Below are 17,702 nucleotides of genomic sequence, written 5' to 3'. Positions count from 1 at the left end.
CAGTGTCATACTCCGGAGAAAGTACGTTTGGATATCCGCACCATACACATGGAGCTACATCAATGGGGAGACGCCTTCAGTATGGGAACTAGCTCGCCGCTCTTAATACGAGATCGGGCCAGGGTCCTACTCCCGAACGAAACGGGAGCTGTAAGGGAGCAAGAGGAGCGGGAAATGAAACGGGAGAGGATGCCTATGTCCAAGGTTCTCTCTTGACGCCCATGATGGACCATTAGGAACTGAAGTGCTGGGGCGGTTATGGCATTCAATGACGCTGATGATGCCAAGGTTAAGGAGTATAGGTCTGGAAGCAAGGTGCGAGAATTGTTCGTGGCAGGCGACTGTGATAAAAGAGTGCATTCGCGGAGGTGCAAACACCGATCAAAGAACTGCTCTTCTAGCTTGTGGTGTGACATGAAACCGTGGCGGTTATCATGGTAGTGTGTTAGCTGGTTCCAGGGAAGGAGGAAGGGTATCGGCGCATTCATGTTAATGTCGACATGTCGCAGCCGTGGAGCATCGGAAAAGATTGGGAGAAGGATATCAAGGTTCGTGGGGGGTTCGTTCTGGGTAGAGAGACACGCGATGCGTTCCAGGATGGGTAGATGTCCACCAACCTGGCAGAGATTAGGCCAGAGATAGTCGGGAGCTGTGAAAAGAAATGTCTTCCAGCGATGGGAATGGGAGGCGAAGATGTTGATCAGCGCTTGATGCACAGGTTCATCGTCGTCAAAATAATTTTCAAATTTGACATGGACACGAAGAGGGAGATCCCCAGACCTCCGCAAGTACTCGACAAGGACACGGTTCGCTGGTTCAGGGCGGACCCCGACACACATCATATCATCGATGGCGACGGTAGTCCAGAGATGCCTGGATGATAGCGCTACGGCTCGCTACTTCTTGCAGACACGGCCAAAACGCCACAGATCACTTTCTATTTCATGACATGGCAAGCCGTCTTGGAAGTATAGCGCGATTTCGAAGAGAACTTCCGGGGGGACACGTCGCAAAGGCGAGAGAACAGACTTAAGGGCGTTTACTGTGGCCTGTTGCGCTTTGGCTCTCATACCTGATACCTCACTATCCTCCAGCTCTTTCTGAGCTAAAGCCAGCTCTTCTCTGGCCTTTGCTTCAACGCTCTGGGTAGGGGAATCATTTAAGTGTCGAATGCAAAAGGTTTCGCTGCTGGTCTCTAAGTACTTGCCTGGGAAAATAGGAGGAGATGGAGTTAACAATCACGTTAAGTGATAGAATTCACGTACATATATGCATTCGTAGTGCAATTTTCATAGTCAACGTTTTCGGTAAGGGAGTTGAAAGGAAGGAAAAGGGAGACTCCGGCATGGAGAGCTTCCTCAGCCACCACGTGGCAGAGCACATCGGAACATCTTCCTCCCGCTTGCACCCACCAACTCGCTGTTTTTCTCGTGGCCTAACAAAGATTTTCTCGCTTTAGTATTCTTCGCCATCCCGCTGACATCACACGCAAGGAGTGACTTCTTCTGTGGAGCAATGCTTTTATTTTCCGTGAGGTTCAGCAGTCCTGTTGAATCCATTCACATCTAATAAGGAACAGGCCCCGGGAAGCTCCCGCCAAGGTTTGTCCGGATTTTAGCATATTTTAGGCCCAAAAAAAGCGAAATCTTTGTCCGTAGATAGCATATTTCAGACCCAAAATTTGAAACCCTTGTCCGTAGTTAGCATATTTTAGGGCCTCTGGGGCCTGGAGGAATGGCACCTGGCGGAATCCCTGTAGTTGGAGAAGCACATAGCGAAGACTTATTGGTATCTGAAGGAAGGATGGAAATGACACTGAAATTTCATCCAGAAAATGCAAGGCGAAGGACGCCGAAATTTGGCCTAATTTGACCTGCGGCGCTTTCCGGCCCGGACGGACCGGTAGAAGCCTTGTCCGAGTTAGCATATTTTAGGCGCCAATCTTTGCATATTTGAGGCTAAAAATCAGGGTTTTTGCCGGACAAACCTTGGCGGGAGCTTCCCGGGGCCTTAAGGAACTATGCAATGCTGCGCTGAGGACCACACCCCAGCACCCAGCTCCATGCTACGTCCAGCTCGCCCCACCACTCAGCCGGTGCCTGTCTTCAGGCTACTTCTTGGCAGTCTTACGCAGGTCATAGGCGCGAATGGGAGAATACCTCGGATACGGTGAAAGATTTATCGCAGTACAAAGAGAAAACCTTAGTGTCGTGCAAGGCTATGACTTAAGCTGTCGTAGTACTTATCTGAACGCTGCCATGCTCAGAACTTTCCCAAATGAATTCCTCGACGGCGTGGTCATACTCTTACCATCCTCCCACAGTGTGGTGACCTCAGGTTTGGGAATGTTATTTTTGGTGAAGGATATCCCTTAGTCCGTCTCGTATGTGATGTCATAAGAAAGAGCCAACTGCGCGACAGGCAAAATGATATTGCCGATTTCTCACACGGAACGTATCGGAGAAGCATCTCCAGTCCCATGGATTTAATGTTAAATTGATGATATGTGCTAGCTGACGTCTTGTAGTCTTGTACACCTTACCGGATGTCAGCTTAATAGACCAAGTCTTCCCAAAAGGATTCACTTACATATGTTCTTTCATTTCTGCGGGAATTTCTTAGTAACTGCAAGGGGGTCCTAATAATGAATTAAAAGACAGTGGGTCGATTAAATAATTTCATGCATCGGCGATGGACCTACCTACCTTCACGTGACATTTATGATGTCATTATACTAAATTTGGGTATCTTTCGACTCAATTCAGTGAGCATTTTGCCTGAAATAGCCGTGATATTAATATTGAAAGTGTTTTGAACATAATCTGTACACTATCAAGTCTAAATCACGGCTGCGCTCTAATGGGATGTCATAATGTCATCATGTCCAGTCAGCAGGGCCACTCTGCAATGACATTGACTGAGTGTTGGTATAGCTAGGTATGATGCCCTAAGGTAAGTAACACACTCAGTAGTATATATTGTATCATGTACTCTCTAAAATTTACCCTTGAAGTCCATTTTTAGACCCTCAAAATGGTGGTCAACTTTTTTTTTTCGTGACCTCCGGCTGGACCTACCTACCTACCCGGTGTTCCGGGACGGATTTCCGGTACCCCCTTGAGTAACTGTGTATTTCGCGGTTCAATTTGGCTTCCCACGTCGCGTTTGCCAAATGTCTAACAATTTTCGCTATTCACTTCGTTTGAGTATGCCTTTTCGATTTCTGACAGCTACGACCAAAATTATTCAAATGGGCTTCATCATGAACGCGACGCGTCGCACCACGTGACGTTGCATTCCGAGTCGGAGGATGTCGATCGTCGATCGAAAGTTCTTCCTTTACACCATTTTACACCTTCTCGTTACCGTGTTACTGGTAGTGCAGGGAGCGGCGCTTACTGTATCGCTCTATCCAATCGCTGCATCGAATGTATTCTATTTTCAGACACTCGCCGACACCGTGACCCGATTTCTCACTGTGTCAAACTCGGGAACGGTCCTCGCAGTTTTCTTCGCACCCCCCTGATCCTCAAACAGGCCAGCGAAATCCTTAACCCTCGATTGTACAGAGGATTATCGAACTTTCCAACACGCTAGTGCTACCCAGCTGCTTTCTTTTAACGAGGTATCGAGTCGGCTAATGGATGTCCACCACTCCACGCCCAATAGTGGCCCTGCGAATGTTGACACGTCTGAGGGTAAACGGCTCGGCAGAATTGCAGTCGACCGAGGCGGTTCTCGTGGAAGCATAATGATACTCGCCATCACGACCTGTATCCTACCGACTTACCGACTCGGACAATATCTTTTTGTCATCACCATCACCCATAGCTCCCTTGCTGAATGAATTCGAAGCTCTCAAATTTCCGCCTCGAGACTTCGAGGTCGCCCAGTAAGGGAACTTTTCGGAGCTATTCTAATTTTGACTTATTGTCCGACTCGGGAGATCGAGTTATTTTGGTCTCGTGGACGGGGACATGTGGACATCACTGACTGTTGACGTCGTCTTGAAGATAAAAGCATCGTAGTTCGAGTAGACCAGGACACCACCACTCAACTCTCCATTCACCTTCAACAGTCTCAGCTGCTATGACAGACACCGTTCTCATCGTTCGTTGCTTCATTGTTTGCTTTGTACACCGATGCTGATGCGCTTTCAGGTTGGCGCAGGACCTTCAGGTCTCGTCCTCGCTCTTTCTCTGATAAAGAATGGTGTACCCGTACGAATTATCGACAAAGAACGTTCAAATTACAAAGTCGGTCAAAAAGGCTCTGGCGTTCATGTACGTTGCGCAGTTTCCCATTCCTTAAGGCGACCGAGTAAACATTTCTTTTTACCAGCCGCGAACCATGGAGGTATACAAACTCCTAGGTGTCCTTCCCGATATCCTAGAGGAGTCTGGGAAGTCACATCCTCTCATAATGTACGAGCCAGATGGTGTCAACATCAGAGTACGAATGCCAATGTCCGAGGAGTTGGAGAGTACTCCCGATCGTCCTATCGTCAGTTTCCTCGATGAATTTTGTTAACGAGCTTGATCTCATCATGCCTTGTCCAGATTAATCCTATTCTCATTGGTCAGGACGCGCACGAAGAAGTGCTGCGTAACTATCTTGCAAAGTTCGGATGCGTGGTCGAAACCGGGACAGAACTGGTGTCGTTTGAACAGAGTGCCGACCATGTCACTGCCCATCTCTTGAAATGGAATGAAGCCAATGAGCAGGTCCCTGAGACTGCTGAAGTCGCCTGGCTCATTGGCACAGATGGCGGGAAGAGTACGGTACGTAAACAACTGGGCCTCACGTTTATGGGAGAGACAAAGTCGGCGGAGCGATGGGTTATAGGCGACATTCAAATCATCAACTCACCATTAGACCAATCTGTAAGTTGCTTCTTATTACATGCATCCATTTGACGAACGATGTGCAGTCGTGGCATGTATGGGGAGATGCTTCTAGCCGAACGTATGATGCCATTACCTCTACCTTAGATTTACCCACTCAATGTACTTCCACAGGGTATCTCTGCGACCGTACTTGAAACCGGGAGACGACAGGTACTACGTTATCGCTGCGGGTCCTGAGCTCAATCGCGAAAGAATGGCTTCCGGCCGTGAAGGCTTTATCCAGGAGTTCCGTGAAATCTCCAACCGCAACGATATCAACTTTGGCCAGGTGATCTTCCTTTCCCAGTTCCAGTGCGTCCCTTCAAATTGATATTGAATATTCCTAATCTTATTTCATATTGTTTTAGAGTTAACGTCCGAATGGTGAACAAATTCGGAGTAGGACGGGTATTTGTTGCTGGAGGTACGTTCTCACTTCGTCGTCTTTCTGTGTTGCGGCTCTGATAGCGATTGTAAATTTAGATGCCGCGCATGTTCATAGTCCTACCGGCGGCCAGGTTCGTATCGTGTTATTGTATCCGAAGACTTGCTAATAATACATTCATCAGGGTATCAATACAGGCGTATTAGATGCAGTGAGTCCTCATCTCAATGAGATCTACAACTTTTCTCATGCCGTCTCCAGAACAACCTTGCATGGAAACTCGCCCTCGTACACAAACTCCTCGCTCCACCCTCCCTCCTCGAGACATACAATGCCGAGCGGCTCCCCGTCGTCGCTGCCATGCTCGAATGCACCACCGAGCTCTTCAACAAGACCTTTAAACGCGCCGAAGACAACCACACCGGGTGGTTCCGGGGTTACATCCTCCGCCAGTTTGGCGTCACCTACCGCGGGAGCCCGATCGTCGTCGATGAGACGAACCCAGGAGATGAGGCGGTCGACCCGTATAGGTCTGGCCTCGATGGACGCGTTCAGGGTGGGGACAGGGCCCCTGAGGCGCCGGGGTTGGTGAGTGCCGACGGAGGTAAGGTTGCGCTATTTGACAGGTTTGGGCCTGCGCACCATACGGTTCTCGTGTTTTCGGATGATGTGAAGATGCATATGGACGTTATCGATAGGCTGAAATCATATTCGTCGGCCCTGGTAAAGCCTATCATCATTCTGCCGAAGAATTCTGCTGTTAAAGCGGAGGGTGATATATTGAAGGACGAGGAGGGGTATGCTTTCAAGCATTATAATATTGAGGAAGGAACGAGTCTTGTAGTGGTCGTTCGACCTGATGGAGTGGTTGGGGCGCGTCTGAATACTGCGGAGGGACTGAAGTCTTACTTCGAGCCTATTTTCTTCTAAGGGCCAAGAGAGCTGACATGGACAACCTGACATTTCTGTATCCATTTATTCCAAATTTTTTCCCCACTGCATTGTATTTACAGCTACCAATGTGTCATAATAAAAAAAAACTGCTTATCTTCATGAAAGTGTCATCCTTATAGAAATACACAAGCCCAGGAAACGGACTACAAATTACCTATGTTATTGCTATGTACTAAAATGCGATTGCGACGTGACTGTGTGTGTGTATGGTGTATGTGTGAGTGCGAGGGGGTATACGGTTAAGTAGTGATAAAGAGCGAGCGGCAAGAAAGCAAAAAAGAAAGAAAGATCATTCATATTGATTCTTCTTCACCTCTATCCACCCTCCTCGGTAGGATCGGCCTCGAATAATCCATATGATCCCTGAAACTCGTAACGCTCTCCGTTTGCTCGAGGCCAACCAATGGGTGGAGCAGCCCTTCAGGCGCGTGCATACCAAACGGAGGAACCTGCATCGGCGGAGGAGGCCACGATGACGAACCCTGAACAGCGTAAGCCGGAGCAGGAGGTTCAAGGGGAGGTGGAGGTGGCGGATTGAGCAACGAACTGGGGTAAGTCGAAGAAGCTGGGGAAATCGGCGAAGTCGGGGGTAACTGAATTGTTGAAGGTATCCTTGGAACTGGGGGAATAACGAGATCAGATACCTGAGTAGGCCTTCTCGTGCGCAACCGAAATTCTTCCTCCTCAGGTGGTGCTTCTTCCGTTCGCATGTGCTTTCCTACTGAAGATGACCTCGATCGGGTAAGAAGGGCGTGGCTCGATGATTCGTTGGACGAGTGACCATGCGACGACGGCGGCAACCCGTCCGACGAAGGCGGTGAACGTCCCATCTCTCGCGGATCAATGTAAGGCGTCTGGCCTGAGGATACCCGATGTCCAACCGTGCTCGTTGCCGTAATAGTGGCACCAAGGCTGCTATCGTCGTCACCCGCAAGCGGGGGCCGCCATGACGGCACGAACTGGGGTTGCAAAGTCGATGGCTCTGTGGTTGACCGTCGGTATCTACGGCATGCGAAGAATACTCCGATTGCTATGAGGGTAACGACGACCGCGGCGGATACAGCAACGCCAATGACAGCCCCTGTATTGCGTGAGAGGCTATTTCCTCCATCTGGAGCATCAGTACTGAGTAGACCCGTAGAAGTGATGGTGGTAGTTGAGGCAAAGGACTGCGACGGACTAGCACTGGTGAGAGAAGCAGCGGTGCCAGAAGCTCGCGTAACAGTCTCGGAATCAGTAACCCAAGACGTGCTCACGACAGTATACCATGATGTGGTTGGATTTGGCCAATAGGTCGATGGCGATGCCCACGAATACGAGGTGGGTGACAAGGGAGAGGTATATACGCTTGACGTTGTAAAGGACGGAGCCGGTGCTGATGAAGACGAAGTAGGGAAGGAGGATTCAGACTCGGAAGGGGAATCGGTAGAAGTCGTATAAGAGGCTATTGATGAAGTGAAGTCTGAGGTTGTGGAAGAAATCGTCGTCGACGAGCTGTCTAAGGGTAAGTAGAAGCGTACAAACAAGATAAGCCACGTACGAAGCATTGGACGTTGATGACGGTGATTCAGACGATGTATCAGCGACCGAAGTGTCTGATGATGTCGTCCACGATGAAGTCGTCGTTGTCGACGTCACATCGCTCGTGGTATCAGCCGTCGTCGCCGACGTGGGGAATACGGTGATGCTAATCCACGTGGATTCACTGCGTCCAAGTCAATGACAGTACTCCAGCACGACAAATCTGTGTACCTTGTCACTGTCGTTTCCTGTCGCCCGAGCACGTTGCATTCTTGCCAAGTCGGATTCAGAGCCTCTGGACGTTGCCTCATCATGCGATATGGTCTCCTCGTAGCCAAAACGGTCTCGGTGAAAGACGAAAGGTGAGCTCCAGTGGCCACTGAGATGGGAGTAACATCAATTGTTACGTCCAGCGGTATGTATGTAGATCTATATCTCCCGTTGTCAATACCTAGCCGTAATACAAGGAAAATGCAACGTACTCCGTGCCCATTGCCTGCTGTTGTCGTCGTAGTTGCTTCGTAAGTCTCGAGTGAGTTGTCTTGGAGGGTGAATCCTGGATCTGTGAGACAGAAGGTCGACCCCAGGCTCGGTGCGACACATTTTCCATCAAGTAAAGGTCTCGAACCGATCAAATACAGGACTGCGAGGAATTGTCGTAAAGGAAAGAAGAAGAAAAAGAAAAAGAGAAAAGTAGAGACAGTAGGACAGAGCAATTCAATTGCTCTGTCGTTTTCAAGTCAGTCGGCAAGAGAGGGAATGAAGGCAAATAAGGGCCCGGACCTCCCCGTCGAATTTAATAGGCGATGGCAGCAAGCATGGTGAACGTCAGTGCCAGAGCCGTAATACCAGGACCCCGATGATTATGCGCTCCTTTTTCGGCCAGATCCCCGAAAATTGCCCGTCCAAATTGGGACAAAAATCTTCTTTTCTCCACTACAACGACCCAGAATATGAAAGAAGTCCATGATTTATTCAAACTGTCTATATTCCGGAAGGAAAATACAATGAATGGAAGGGAACCAATACCGAAATTCCGGGGCTCGGCGGGATTAGAAAGGCCGACTTGGTGCGCCTGAGCTGCGCCTCCACGCGCCATTACTGCGTGCCGTCCGGGCCCCGTCTCTCCGAAAAGTCTGAAGGAAAGACAGCGTTTCAGAGCCTCTACAGAGATAGTAAAAAGGCTTCTGTGTCCCCAGAAGACTCTCATTCTCGCTAACAAGAAGCGAGTCACTATGCGGTACTGTCGGCCTTGAGACATTAATGTGGTGGGGGACTGAATGCTTGCTTTTGCGCTCAATAATACAGACCAGCGAGCCACTTCTGAGACTGACCTGAGACTTGACTTGCTGCGAAATTTCGGTATCAACATACCGTAGTAGGTATCGGAAAAATTTGGTCGTCATATCTCTTAGTTTCCAATGGCCGGAGGTCCTGCAGAAATCGGTCGGGAGCCAATTCTGTTTCTCTCAGTGAAAATATCTCAGTTCAGTCTCATCTCCTGGGTGAGCACCTGTATCAGGTTTCACCCACGTCAAGCGTGGAGCTAAACGCCGAGGAATTCGAAGCAAGCTTGACTTATAATTAGTGGCCACTTACGCATGAAAAAACAATGCCTGGGGATATTGAGAGTCATGAATGCGGAGTTTAGCGGGGTATGTGAACGATGAGTCGTATGTCAAGGCATACGGTTAAATGGCAGTCTAGTCAGAAATCGGTTTTGATGTTTACGGAATATTAAAGCGGCCCAGAAGGACGCCACGCCGAATGAGTACGACGTCCATGGGACGAGAGCCGCGGTATGCTCGCCTTCTCCTTCAAAAGACAATAGGTCTATGGCACATGAACGCCACTTCAGTATTATATCTGACTGGAAGGGAACACTCACGATTGAATCGCGCCACAGTGTAAAAGGTTGAGATGTTCGTTGAGCCAACGAGAGCTAGTTTCGGAAATGCAACGGGAACGCATGGGGCAAGTGCCTCTACCTCGTGACCAGCATTAGTGCGACCGCGAGGCCAAGCCAAGACGAACGTCACCGGTGCGTAGGAGTTCAGAGCCAAAACAGTCCACCTTCCGATTTGAAAGCACTTCGGCTGCGACATATAGCTAGCCAAGTTACGATCCGCAAAGGACCTATATAGAGTATGCATGTACCAGTTGCTAAGGTAGAAAGCAGATCTGTCAGAAAATGGTCAGTGTGAGAGACGTGAAGTTGAATCTATCAAAAGTAATAGCAAAACTGAATGTAAAGATGAGATCCATTTCCCAGAAATGAAAGAATCATGCTTTGATTCAGTCATGATACGGAATCGTTGTTGATGTTCATCAGATAGGGCGCAGTACCTAGATGTGCGCGGCAAAAGGGAAGGAAAGTCTGCACTAGGACATCGTATATCGGGCTGACACCCGACCCCGATGAGATACTTACTACCCAGCAGAGAATTCGGTTACTTCGACTCTTCAGGCTCTGAAATAGTACCATAACGAGGACACGGGGATCGCGAGAACCTGCCTTCCATAGCAAGGAAGGCGCCTGGAAGTTTTTGGAGATAGAACTTGGATAGAACAAACTTGCCGTCATGTCGGCTTTCGCACCAGTGGCCGAGCTTCAATTCTGCCAGTCTCCTGTGGGAATGTGTTATAAAGGCACTAAAAAGGAGGGAAACCATTGGGACCCTTCTAGACTAAGGCCGCGGGATTTGATACTCAAGACTTGGAATGCCAAGGACAAGCCAAGGACTCGTTCCATCATCACTCTGACTCTTCCACGATCACGTGGTAGCGATCATTCCGTCACGAATTTGAAACACCGGAACCGAACCAACAGCAGCCAACGGTCACCAAGACTGCATGTTTCCTTAATTCCACACTAGCGAAGCTCAGGTTGCTCAACTAGGGGATATTTCGTGTCGATGTCTAAAAGCTAAATTCTTCTTCTATTCTGTATCCGCGGTTACTGGCGCCTCAATGTCGAGTGGGCATCCTCGCACTCAGATACACATACACCACACACACACACGTCGCAATCGCATTTTGGCACATAGCAATAACGTAGGTAATCTGTAGTCCGTTTCCTAGGCTAGTGTATTTCTATAAGGATGACACTTTCATGAAGATAAGCAGATTTTTCTTATTATGACACATTAGTAGCTGTAAATACAATGCAATGGGGATAAAATTTGGAATATACGAATACAGAAATGTCAGAGTGTCCATATCAGCCTTCTTGGCCCCTACAAGAAAATAGGCTCGAAGTAAGGCTTCAGTCCCTCCGCAGTATTCAGACGCGCCCCAACCGCTCCATCAGGTCGAACGACCACCACAAGACTCGTTCCTTCCTCGATATTGTAGTGCTTGAAGGCATACCCCTCCTCGTCCTTCAACATACCACCCTCCGCTTTAACAGCAGAGTTCCTCGGCAGAATGATGATAGGCTTCACTAGGGCCGACGAATATGATTTCAGCCTATCGAGAACGTCCACATGCATCTTCACATCATCCGAAAACACGAGAACAGTATGGTGCGCAGGCCCAAACCTGTCAAATAGCGCAACCTTACCTCCGTCGGCACTCACCAACCCCGGCGCCTCAGGGGCCCTGTCCCCACCCTGAACGCGTCCATCGAGGCCAGACCTATACGGGTCGACCGCCTCATCTCCTGGGTTCGTCTCATCGACGACGATCGGGCTCCCGCGGTAGGTGACGCCAAACTGGCGGAGGATGTAACCCCGGAACCACCCGGTATGGTTGTCTTCGGCGGGTTTGAAGGTCTTGTTGAAGAGTTCGGTGGTGCATTCGAGCATGGCAGCGACGACGGGGAGCTGCTCGGCATTGTATGTCTCGAGGAGGGAGGGTGGGGCGAGGTGTTTGTGTACGAGGGTGAGTTTCCATGCGAGGTTGTTCTGATGACGTTGTGAGAAAAAGTTGTAGATCTCACTGAGATAAATACTACTCACTGCGTCTAATATGCCGGTATTGATACCCTGATGAATGTATTATTAGCAGGGCTTCGGATACAATAGCAAAATACGAACCTGGCCGCCGGTAGGACTGAACATGTGCGGCATCTAATTTACAGTCAGTATCAGAGCCAAAGCACCAAAGTGAGAACATACCTCCAGCAACAAACACTCGTCCCACTCCGAATTTGTTCACCATCCGGACATTAACTCTAAAGCAATATGAAATAAGATTAGGAATATTCAAGATCAATTTGAAGGGGCGTACTGGAACTGGGAAAGGAAGATCACCTGGCCAAAGTTGATATCGTTGCGCTTGGTGATTTCACGGAACTCTTGGGCAAAGCCTTCACGGCCAGATGCCATTCTTTTGCAATCGAGTTCAGGACCCGCGGCGATAACATAGCACCTGTCGTCTCCCGGCTTCAAGTACGGTCGCAGAGATACCCTGTGGGAAGTACATTGAGTGGGTAAATCTCAAGTAGAGGTAAGGGCATCATACGGTCGGCTAGAAGCATCTCCCCATACATGCCACGACTGCACATCGTTCGTCAAATGCATGCATGCAATAAGAAGCAACTTACGGATTGGTCTAATGGTGAGTTGATGATTTGAATGTCGCCTATAACCCATCGCTCCGCCGACTTTGTCTCTCCCATAAACGTGAGGCCCAGTTGTTTTCGTACGATACTCTTCCCGCCATCTGTGCCAATGAGCCAGGCGCTCAGCAGTCTCAGGAACCTGCTCATTGGCTTCGTTCCATTTCAAGAGATGGGCAGTGATACGGTCGGGACTCTGTTTGAACGACACTAGCTCTGTCCCGGTTTCGACGACGCAGCCGAACTTTGCAAGATAGTTACGCAGCACTTCTTCGTGCGTGTCCTGACCAATGAGAATAGGATTAATCTGGACAAGGCATGATGAGATCAAGCTCGTTAACAAAATTCATCGAGGAAACTGACGATAGGACGATCGGGAGTACTCTCCAACTCCTCGGACATTGGCATTCGTAGTCTGATGTTAACACCATCTGGCTCATACATTATGAGAGGATGCGACTTCCCAGACTCCTCTACAATCTCGGGAAGAACACCTAGGAATTTGTATACCTCCATCGTTCGTGGCTGGTTAAAAAATAAATGTTTAATCGATCGCCTTTAGGTATGAAAAACTGCGCAACGTACATGGACGCTAGAACCCTTTTGACCGACTCTGTAATTTGAACGTTCTTTGTCGATAATTCGTACGGGTATGCCATTCTTTATCCGAGAAAGAGCAAGTACGAGACCTGAAGGTCCTGCGCCAACCTGAAAGCGCGTCAGTATCTGTGTACAAAGTGAATAATGAAGCAACGAACGATGAGAACGGTGTCTGTCATAGCAGTTGAGACTGTTGGAGAAGAATGGAAAGTTGAGTGGTTATGTCCTGGTGTACTCAAACTACGATGCTTTTATCTTCAAGACGACGTCAACATTTGATGTCCACATGTCCCCGTCCACGAGACTAAGATAACTCGGTCTCCCGAGTCTCAAAATTAGAATAAATACGAAAAGTTCCCTTACTGGGCGATATCGAAGTCTGGAGGCGGAAGTTTGAAACCTTCGAATTCAATCAGCAAGGGAGCTAGTGGGTGATGGTGTCAACGAAAGTATGTCCGAGTCGGTAAGTCAGTAGGATATAGGTCGTGATGACGAGTATTGTTATGCTTCCACAACAGCCGCCTCGGTGAACTGCAATTCAGCCGAGCCGTTTACCCTCAGGTGTAGCAAACAGTTCACAGGGCCACTATTGGGCGTGCAATGGTGGACATCCATTAACCGACGTACCTCATTGAGAAGGAAGCGGTTGGGTAGCACCAGCGTGTTGGAAAAGTCGATACTCCTCTATACAGTCAAGGATCAAAGGCTTGGCTGGCCTGTTTAAGGATTAGAGAGGGACGAGGAAAACTGCGAGGACGATTGACACAATGAGAAATCCAGCCACGGGGTCGGCGAGTGTCTGTAAATAGAATACATTCGATGCAAGCGCTTGGACAGAGCGATTCATTAAGCACCCCTCCCTGTACTGTCAGTAACACGGTAACGAGAAGATGGAAAATGGTGTGAAGGAAGATCTTTCGATCGATGATCGATTTCCTCCGACTCGACAGCAACGTCACGTGGTGCGACGCGTCGCGTTCATGAAGTGCATTTGGATAATATTGGTCCTAACTGTCAGAAATCGCAAAACCATCAAACGAAGTGAATGGCAAGAGTAATGATGTAAAGCTATAATTCGGCCCCTTTATGAACGGAGTTGGTGAGGTATATATGCATGCATTGCAACACGGAATCCGAACGAGGGGCATGAGAACGACATTTGCGATACAGACTGCATTGTACATAACAAATAGAGTCTTTATTCGGTGGGAGGTTAAAGTACAAGAACAAGAAAATACGGACAGATCGGCTTCCTACATTGAAACGCAGTCAACCTAGTACGCGATATAATTACAACGAATCTGTACAGTCATTGGGGACTGCCCGACAGTGGAGATATGGCCCCAGGAGAATGGAACTGAGGGTAAAAGAGTACAAATCCTATAAGATTTGATCTCTCCCCAAGGGTTTCCAGGCTTATGAGAAGCCTGGGGATCGACTTGAAAGTAGAACTGTGTACACTGTAAGAGTTAGTGGTGAAGTGATCAGGTGACTGAGTATTTACACAAATTACCGTGTCATTGTGGATAGTATGCCCAAGAGGCACAAACCAAACATATTGCGAGGAGTCTACTGTTGCTGTAACTGGAATATAAACACATCTCAGTCCATACGATTCACATGCATAGCATGAAACCTGGCCCACCAATCTCTGGCATGTGCTGTCGGATATGGGGATGACGTTCTCCGAACACATCCGTAATCGTCTGCCGGTGTTTGCGCGACCAACCGCGCCTGTCTCCTACAAGTTGCCGAGAAATAGCACGTCCGAGCCCGAGATGAAGTCTCTGTTTTACACTGAATTTCAGAGGGATACTAGGCACTCTGCTTCTATTAGGTACAGATAGATATTCACAATGAAGAAACACGAACGGTCTTTCCTTGGTCAAAACTCCAAGCTTGCCAAGGATTCCAGGCTTCTTGTATTCATGATCCCATGCTGGGGAAGGGGAGTATTTTGTGTCCGTGACAACTTTTGTCCGACCCCACTTCAGGATAGAAGGAATCCGACGTATTCTTGGTTCCGTTGAAGACGCTGGATCGATGGCATTGAACAATATAACAAACTTCTTCGAGAACGGATCAATATATCCCACAGAGCCCAGAGGAATGACCTGTTCAAACATGGGAGAATACCCGTGGTTCCATACTGCCAGTGAAAAATCAGAGCCAAATTGTAAACGTATATGATGGCATACTATCGTCCCTTCCCATCAAAAATGGCCATGACCCCCGTTCGCCAAACATGACACGAGACAAGAATTCTGGCCCTACGTCTTGCACCGGATAATCATACGTTACCCGCTGTGTGAAAGAGGGAACAGGAATATCAAGTTGTACATCTGTAGTCAGCGATCCTAGACACTTCCATTCGGTGAGAGGGGTTAAGAGTCGCTCCACTATCATAGCCGTGGCTCCCATAATGCAGAGCTGGCTGACTTGTTGGTTAAAGATGGGTCGGACACATTGACAGTCGTGCGCAGTTTGGGGGCCGGCGGGTACCCACCACCGGCGATGATATACAATGGTCAGATGGGTGGTCTCTGGAGGAATCCAGAAGCGGGGGACATGAACTCGAGGATCATCGAGATAGTCTACGAAGATGCGAGTACCATCTGGGGGTGGATTAGGACCATTGAATAAACTTCGAAGCACGATTTCTATCCCCCTATTAGCTGTAATGGAGGGGTCACATCTTGAATCATTTGGCTTTAGCATATAGTCTACTTTGAATGTTATGGCACGGCAGAGCAGTGGTTTAGCGAGTGATGACATTGACCGGATAGTATGTAGATAATCTCCGCTATATGAAAAGGGGATGACGGAATGCGTGGAGTTCACCTCCTTGATGATGGCAGACCATTGTTTAGATACAAGAGAGCAGGTTGAGAATGTTTGGACGTATTCGGAAGTGGAGGATTGAGTGGACCACAGTTCGAAGAGAATGCAGGAGATGAGCTCAGATGGAAGTGCCATTGCATGCTGAAGTTCAAGACGAGACTCAGACAGACGATCTGCGAGTTCGGGTTTACGGCCCGGGAGCCGTGCAGCCATGAGGTCAAGGTCTTTTCTTTGCACCAACACCAACACCAAAGGCAACAGACATTAATTGCCCACTACCATGCCCAACGCGTTCCTGTCGAGCCTTCTTCGCCTTCCCGATAAATGGCATACATACACCACAGTACGAAGCCAGATCGACGCGATTAGCCGCGACTTTGTGTTCCAGATTCTCGTCAACGAGTACATCAAGGTCTCCGGTGGCATCAGTGAAGGGCAATATGATGCCATGCTTGTACGAGTGTTCCAGCTGACAGCTGAGGTTGAGAAGCAAGGGATGCCGGTTCGTCCGTATTTCTTGCAGTTTGCCACTCGGGATGAAAGGTTGGACGACGCGCGAGGCACTAAATATCGTGTTTTGCCAAAAGGTAAAGATTTTCTTTTACTCATTCCGAGATGTAAGATGACCTGACTTGCAATACATAGGTGCTCCCGCAGAAGGTACTCAAGGTCGGAGGTGCGGACGACGCCACCAAGGAAGAGGCCGAGGATGAGGAGGATATAGATGATGATGAGAAATCCAAAAGCGTCGCCAAACGCTGGGAAATGTCTATGGTATGCTCGAAATGCCGTAGACGTTTCGTTCACACTGTCTTGGGCTATTCCTAGCACCAAAGAAGGCCCAGCCACTCTACTACGACCGGTCTGGTATCATCATCGGCGAAGCGTTGGACAAGGACGATCAAGTCACGGATATTTTCGTTGCCATGCTCATCGGGTTCTCAGCTATTCCGCCAAACAGTGGTGTGCTGCCTTTTCTGCAGGTGCAGTAGGGGAATGTGCTCGTGTTGGAACGACCCTGCGGTGAAAGAGAAGAGAAGAAGTTGAAAGGACGACAAAGGATCGTGTTGCGTTCAGTCGAGTTCTTCGTATGTAGAACTTAAGTATGTATCGTCCTCGGTACAGAGTTAACGCGGTCTCCTCTGGCCTCGTTTGAAACTAGCAACACGAAAGCATTTGTCTGTATGAAGTGTGTTTTGTTTTTCGGAAAAGTTGAGAGAACAGCTGCCTGAGGCCAAGAGCCTTGAGAACGACGGCATTACTAAAAGAGAGCTTGGATTAGAAACACGAACTACATTCGCAGCGGTAGAAACGTACGTTGATGCGGAGCCGTTTGCTCTTGTAGGTTAAATTCCAAGGGGGGACTTTTCAGCGAGTGGGGTCATAGCTATTTTATTCAAGTTTCAGCATCACTTCCAGCTGGCTTAACTCATTTGAAAATGAGATGAACGGAGGAAAGAGAAGAACACACCTTGTGAATATGGAGATGGCAGCGACGGCGGCACGACGACCCTAGCAATAGTCTCCCCCGTATACACTGCTGTTGCTAGTGAAGGGAAAGTGATCTCTGGTGTGGTGAATGCACCGGAAAATCAAAGTCGTCGTTGTGGGATACTGGTGAATAATCGCGGATTTGAGGGTGGCAGCGGGCAAACGACGACAATGGTGACGGTAGAGCTGGTTGATGCAGCACCTGGTAGCCTTTCCGTTGAAATACAGACGGTCTCCGGGACGGGCGGGGGCGCTACGGCAGGTGAAGAGGCCGTGGGTGGGTAACAGCAGGCGTCGCAAGCATCAGTAAGGGACCCTCAGACGTCTGGAGATTCGTCTTGGTTCGCTCAGGGGTGCGCCTAAACAATCCTATGAAAGCCGTCAATTGTAGAGCGAAATCACAACAGAAATTACTCACCCATGGTATACTGACGAGGAGTTGTAGTCTTTCTTGCTCGACGAC

At 48.8% G+C, this 17,702-nt stretch overlaps 6 protein-coding genes across 6 annotated transcripts; 2 read left to right on the top strand and 4 right to left on the bottom strand.

The window, feature by feature from the left end:
• Nucleotides 1–59: 59 nt before the first annotated feature.
• Nucleotides 60–1,347, bottom strand: EV420DRAFT_1692589 (uncharacterized protein; the record flags this gene model as incomplete). The annotated part of the gene is made up of 3 exons (XM_060479367.1): nt 60–873; nt 928–1,207; nt 1,266–1,347. 3 exons carry the CDS (start codon nt 1,345–1,347, stop codon nt 60–62), a joined length of 1,176 nt encoding a protein of 391 aa, XP_060329284.1.
• Nucleotides 1,348–3,886: 2,539 nt separating this feature from the next.
• Nucleotides 3,887–6,335, top strand: EV420DRAFT_1310426 (FAD binding domain-containing protein). Its single transcript, XM_060468564.1, has 10 exons — nt 3,887–4,110; nt 4,161–4,283; nt 4,342–4,503; nt 4,560–4,883; nt 4,931–4,965; nt 5,019–5,198; nt 5,255–5,310; nt 5,370–5,404; nt 5,456–5,482; nt 5,533–6,335. The coding sequence occupies exons 1-10, from the start codon at nt 4,090–4,092 to the stop codon at nt 6,199–6,201; spliced, it is 1,632 nt and encodes a 543-aa protein (XP_060329283.1). The 5' UTR covers nt 3,887–4,089; the 3' UTR covers nt 6,202–6,335.
• Nucleotides 6,336–6,359: 24 nt separating this feature from the next.
• Nucleotides 6,360–8,093, bottom strand: EV420DRAFT_559508 (uncharacterized protein). The gene is made up of 4 exons (XM_060482588.1): nt 7,978–8,093; nt 7,766–7,930; nt 6,675–7,687; nt 6,360–6,605 (listed from the first exon to the last, which is right to left on the bottom strand). The coding sequence occupies exons 2-4, from the start codon at nt 7,770–7,772 to the stop codon at nt 6,519–6,521; spliced, it is 1,107 nt and encodes a 368-aa protein (XP_060329282.1). The 5' UTR covers nt 7,773–7,930; nt 7,978–8,093; the 3' UTR covers nt 6,360–6,518.
• Nucleotides 8,094–10,982: 2,889 nt separating this feature from the next.
• EV420DRAFT_1692579 (uncharacterized protein) lies at nt 10,983–13,362 on the bottom strand (the record flags this gene model as incomplete). Its single annotated transcript, XM_060479366.1, has 11 exons — nt 13,066–13,362; nt 12,893–13,015; nt 12,671–12,832; nt 12,395–12,614; nt 12,293–12,360; nt 12,211–12,245; nt 11,977–12,156; nt 11,865–11,920; nt 11,767–11,816; nt 11,706–11,732; nt 10,983–11,651 (listed from the first exon to the last, which is right to left on the bottom strand). Exons 1-11 carry the CDS (start codon nt 13,084–13,086, stop codon nt 10,983–10,985), a joined length of 1,611 nt encoding a protein of 536 aa, XP_060329281.1. The 5' UTR covers nt 13,087–13,362.
• A 691-nt stretch (nt 13,363–14,053) lies between these two features.
• Nucleotides 14,054–16,216, bottom strand: EV420DRAFT_559267 (uncharacterized protein). Its single transcript, XM_060482587.1, has 4 exons — nt 15,106–16,216; nt 14,553–15,056; nt 14,421–14,491; nt 14,054–14,358 (listed from the first exon to the last, which is right to left on the bottom strand). Exons 1-4 carry the CDS (start codon nt 15,959–15,961, stop codon nt 14,182–14,184), a joined length of 1,608 nt encoding a protein of 535 aa, XP_060329280.1. The 5' UTR covers nt 15,962–16,216; the 3' UTR covers nt 14,054–14,181.
• Nucleotides 16,029–17,524, top strand: EV420DRAFT_1481208 (uncharacterized protein; the record flags this gene model as incomplete). Its single annotated transcript, XM_060469748.1, has 6 exons — nt 16,029–16,250; nt 16,394–16,522; nt 16,543–16,711; nt 16,874–16,926; nt 16,961–17,061; nt 17,299–17,524. The coding sequence occupies 6 exons, from the start codon at nt 16,029–16,031 to the stop codon at nt 17,522–17,524; spliced, it is 900 nt and encodes a 299-aa protein (XP_060329279.1).
• Between the last annotated feature and the right edge of the window lie 178 nt (nt 17,525–17,702).

This window comes from Desarmillaria tabescens (genome assembly GCF_030435595.1).
Source record: "Desarmillaria tabescens strain CCBAS 213 chromosome Unknown EV420scaffold_24, whole genome shotgun sequence".
NCBI classification, from domain to species: domain Eukaryota; kingdom Fungi; phylum Basidiomycota; class Agaricomycetes; order Agaricales; family Physalacriaceae; genus Desarmillaria; species Desarmillaria tabescens.
Note: the sequence above shows the minus strand (reverse complement) of the source record. Positions and strands in the feature narration are given on the sequence as shown.

Coding starts and splice junctions, on each gene's coding strand:
- EV420DRAFT_1310426 (XM_060468564.1), top strand. CDS start 4,090: ATGACAGACACCGTTCTCATC. Junction 4,966..5,018: donor GGAGATGCTTCTAGCCGAAC/GTATGATGCCAT, acceptor GTACTTCCACAG/GGTATCTCTGCGACCGTACT. Junction 5,483..5,532: donor ATACAGGCGTATTAGATGCA/GTGAGTCCTCAT, acceptor TGCCGTCTCCAG/AACAACCTTGCATGGAAACT.
- EV420DRAFT_559508 (XM_060482588.1), bottom strand. Junction 6,606..6,674: donor GGCCTCCTCCGCCGATGCAG/GTTCCTCCGTTT, acceptor GAGCAAACGGAG/AGCGTTACGAGTTTCAGGGA.
- EV420DRAFT_559267 (XM_060482587.1), bottom strand. CDS start 15,961: ATGGCTGCACGGCTCCCGGGCCGTAAACCCGAACTCGCAGATCGTCTG. Junction 14,492..14,552: donor ACAGCACATGCCAGAGATTG/GTGGGCCAGGTT, acceptor TTTATATTCCAG/TTACAGCAACAGTAGACTCC. Junction 14,359..14,420: donor ATACTATCCACAATGACACG/GTAATTTGTGTA, acceptor CAGTGTACACAG/TTCTACTTTCAAGTCGATCC.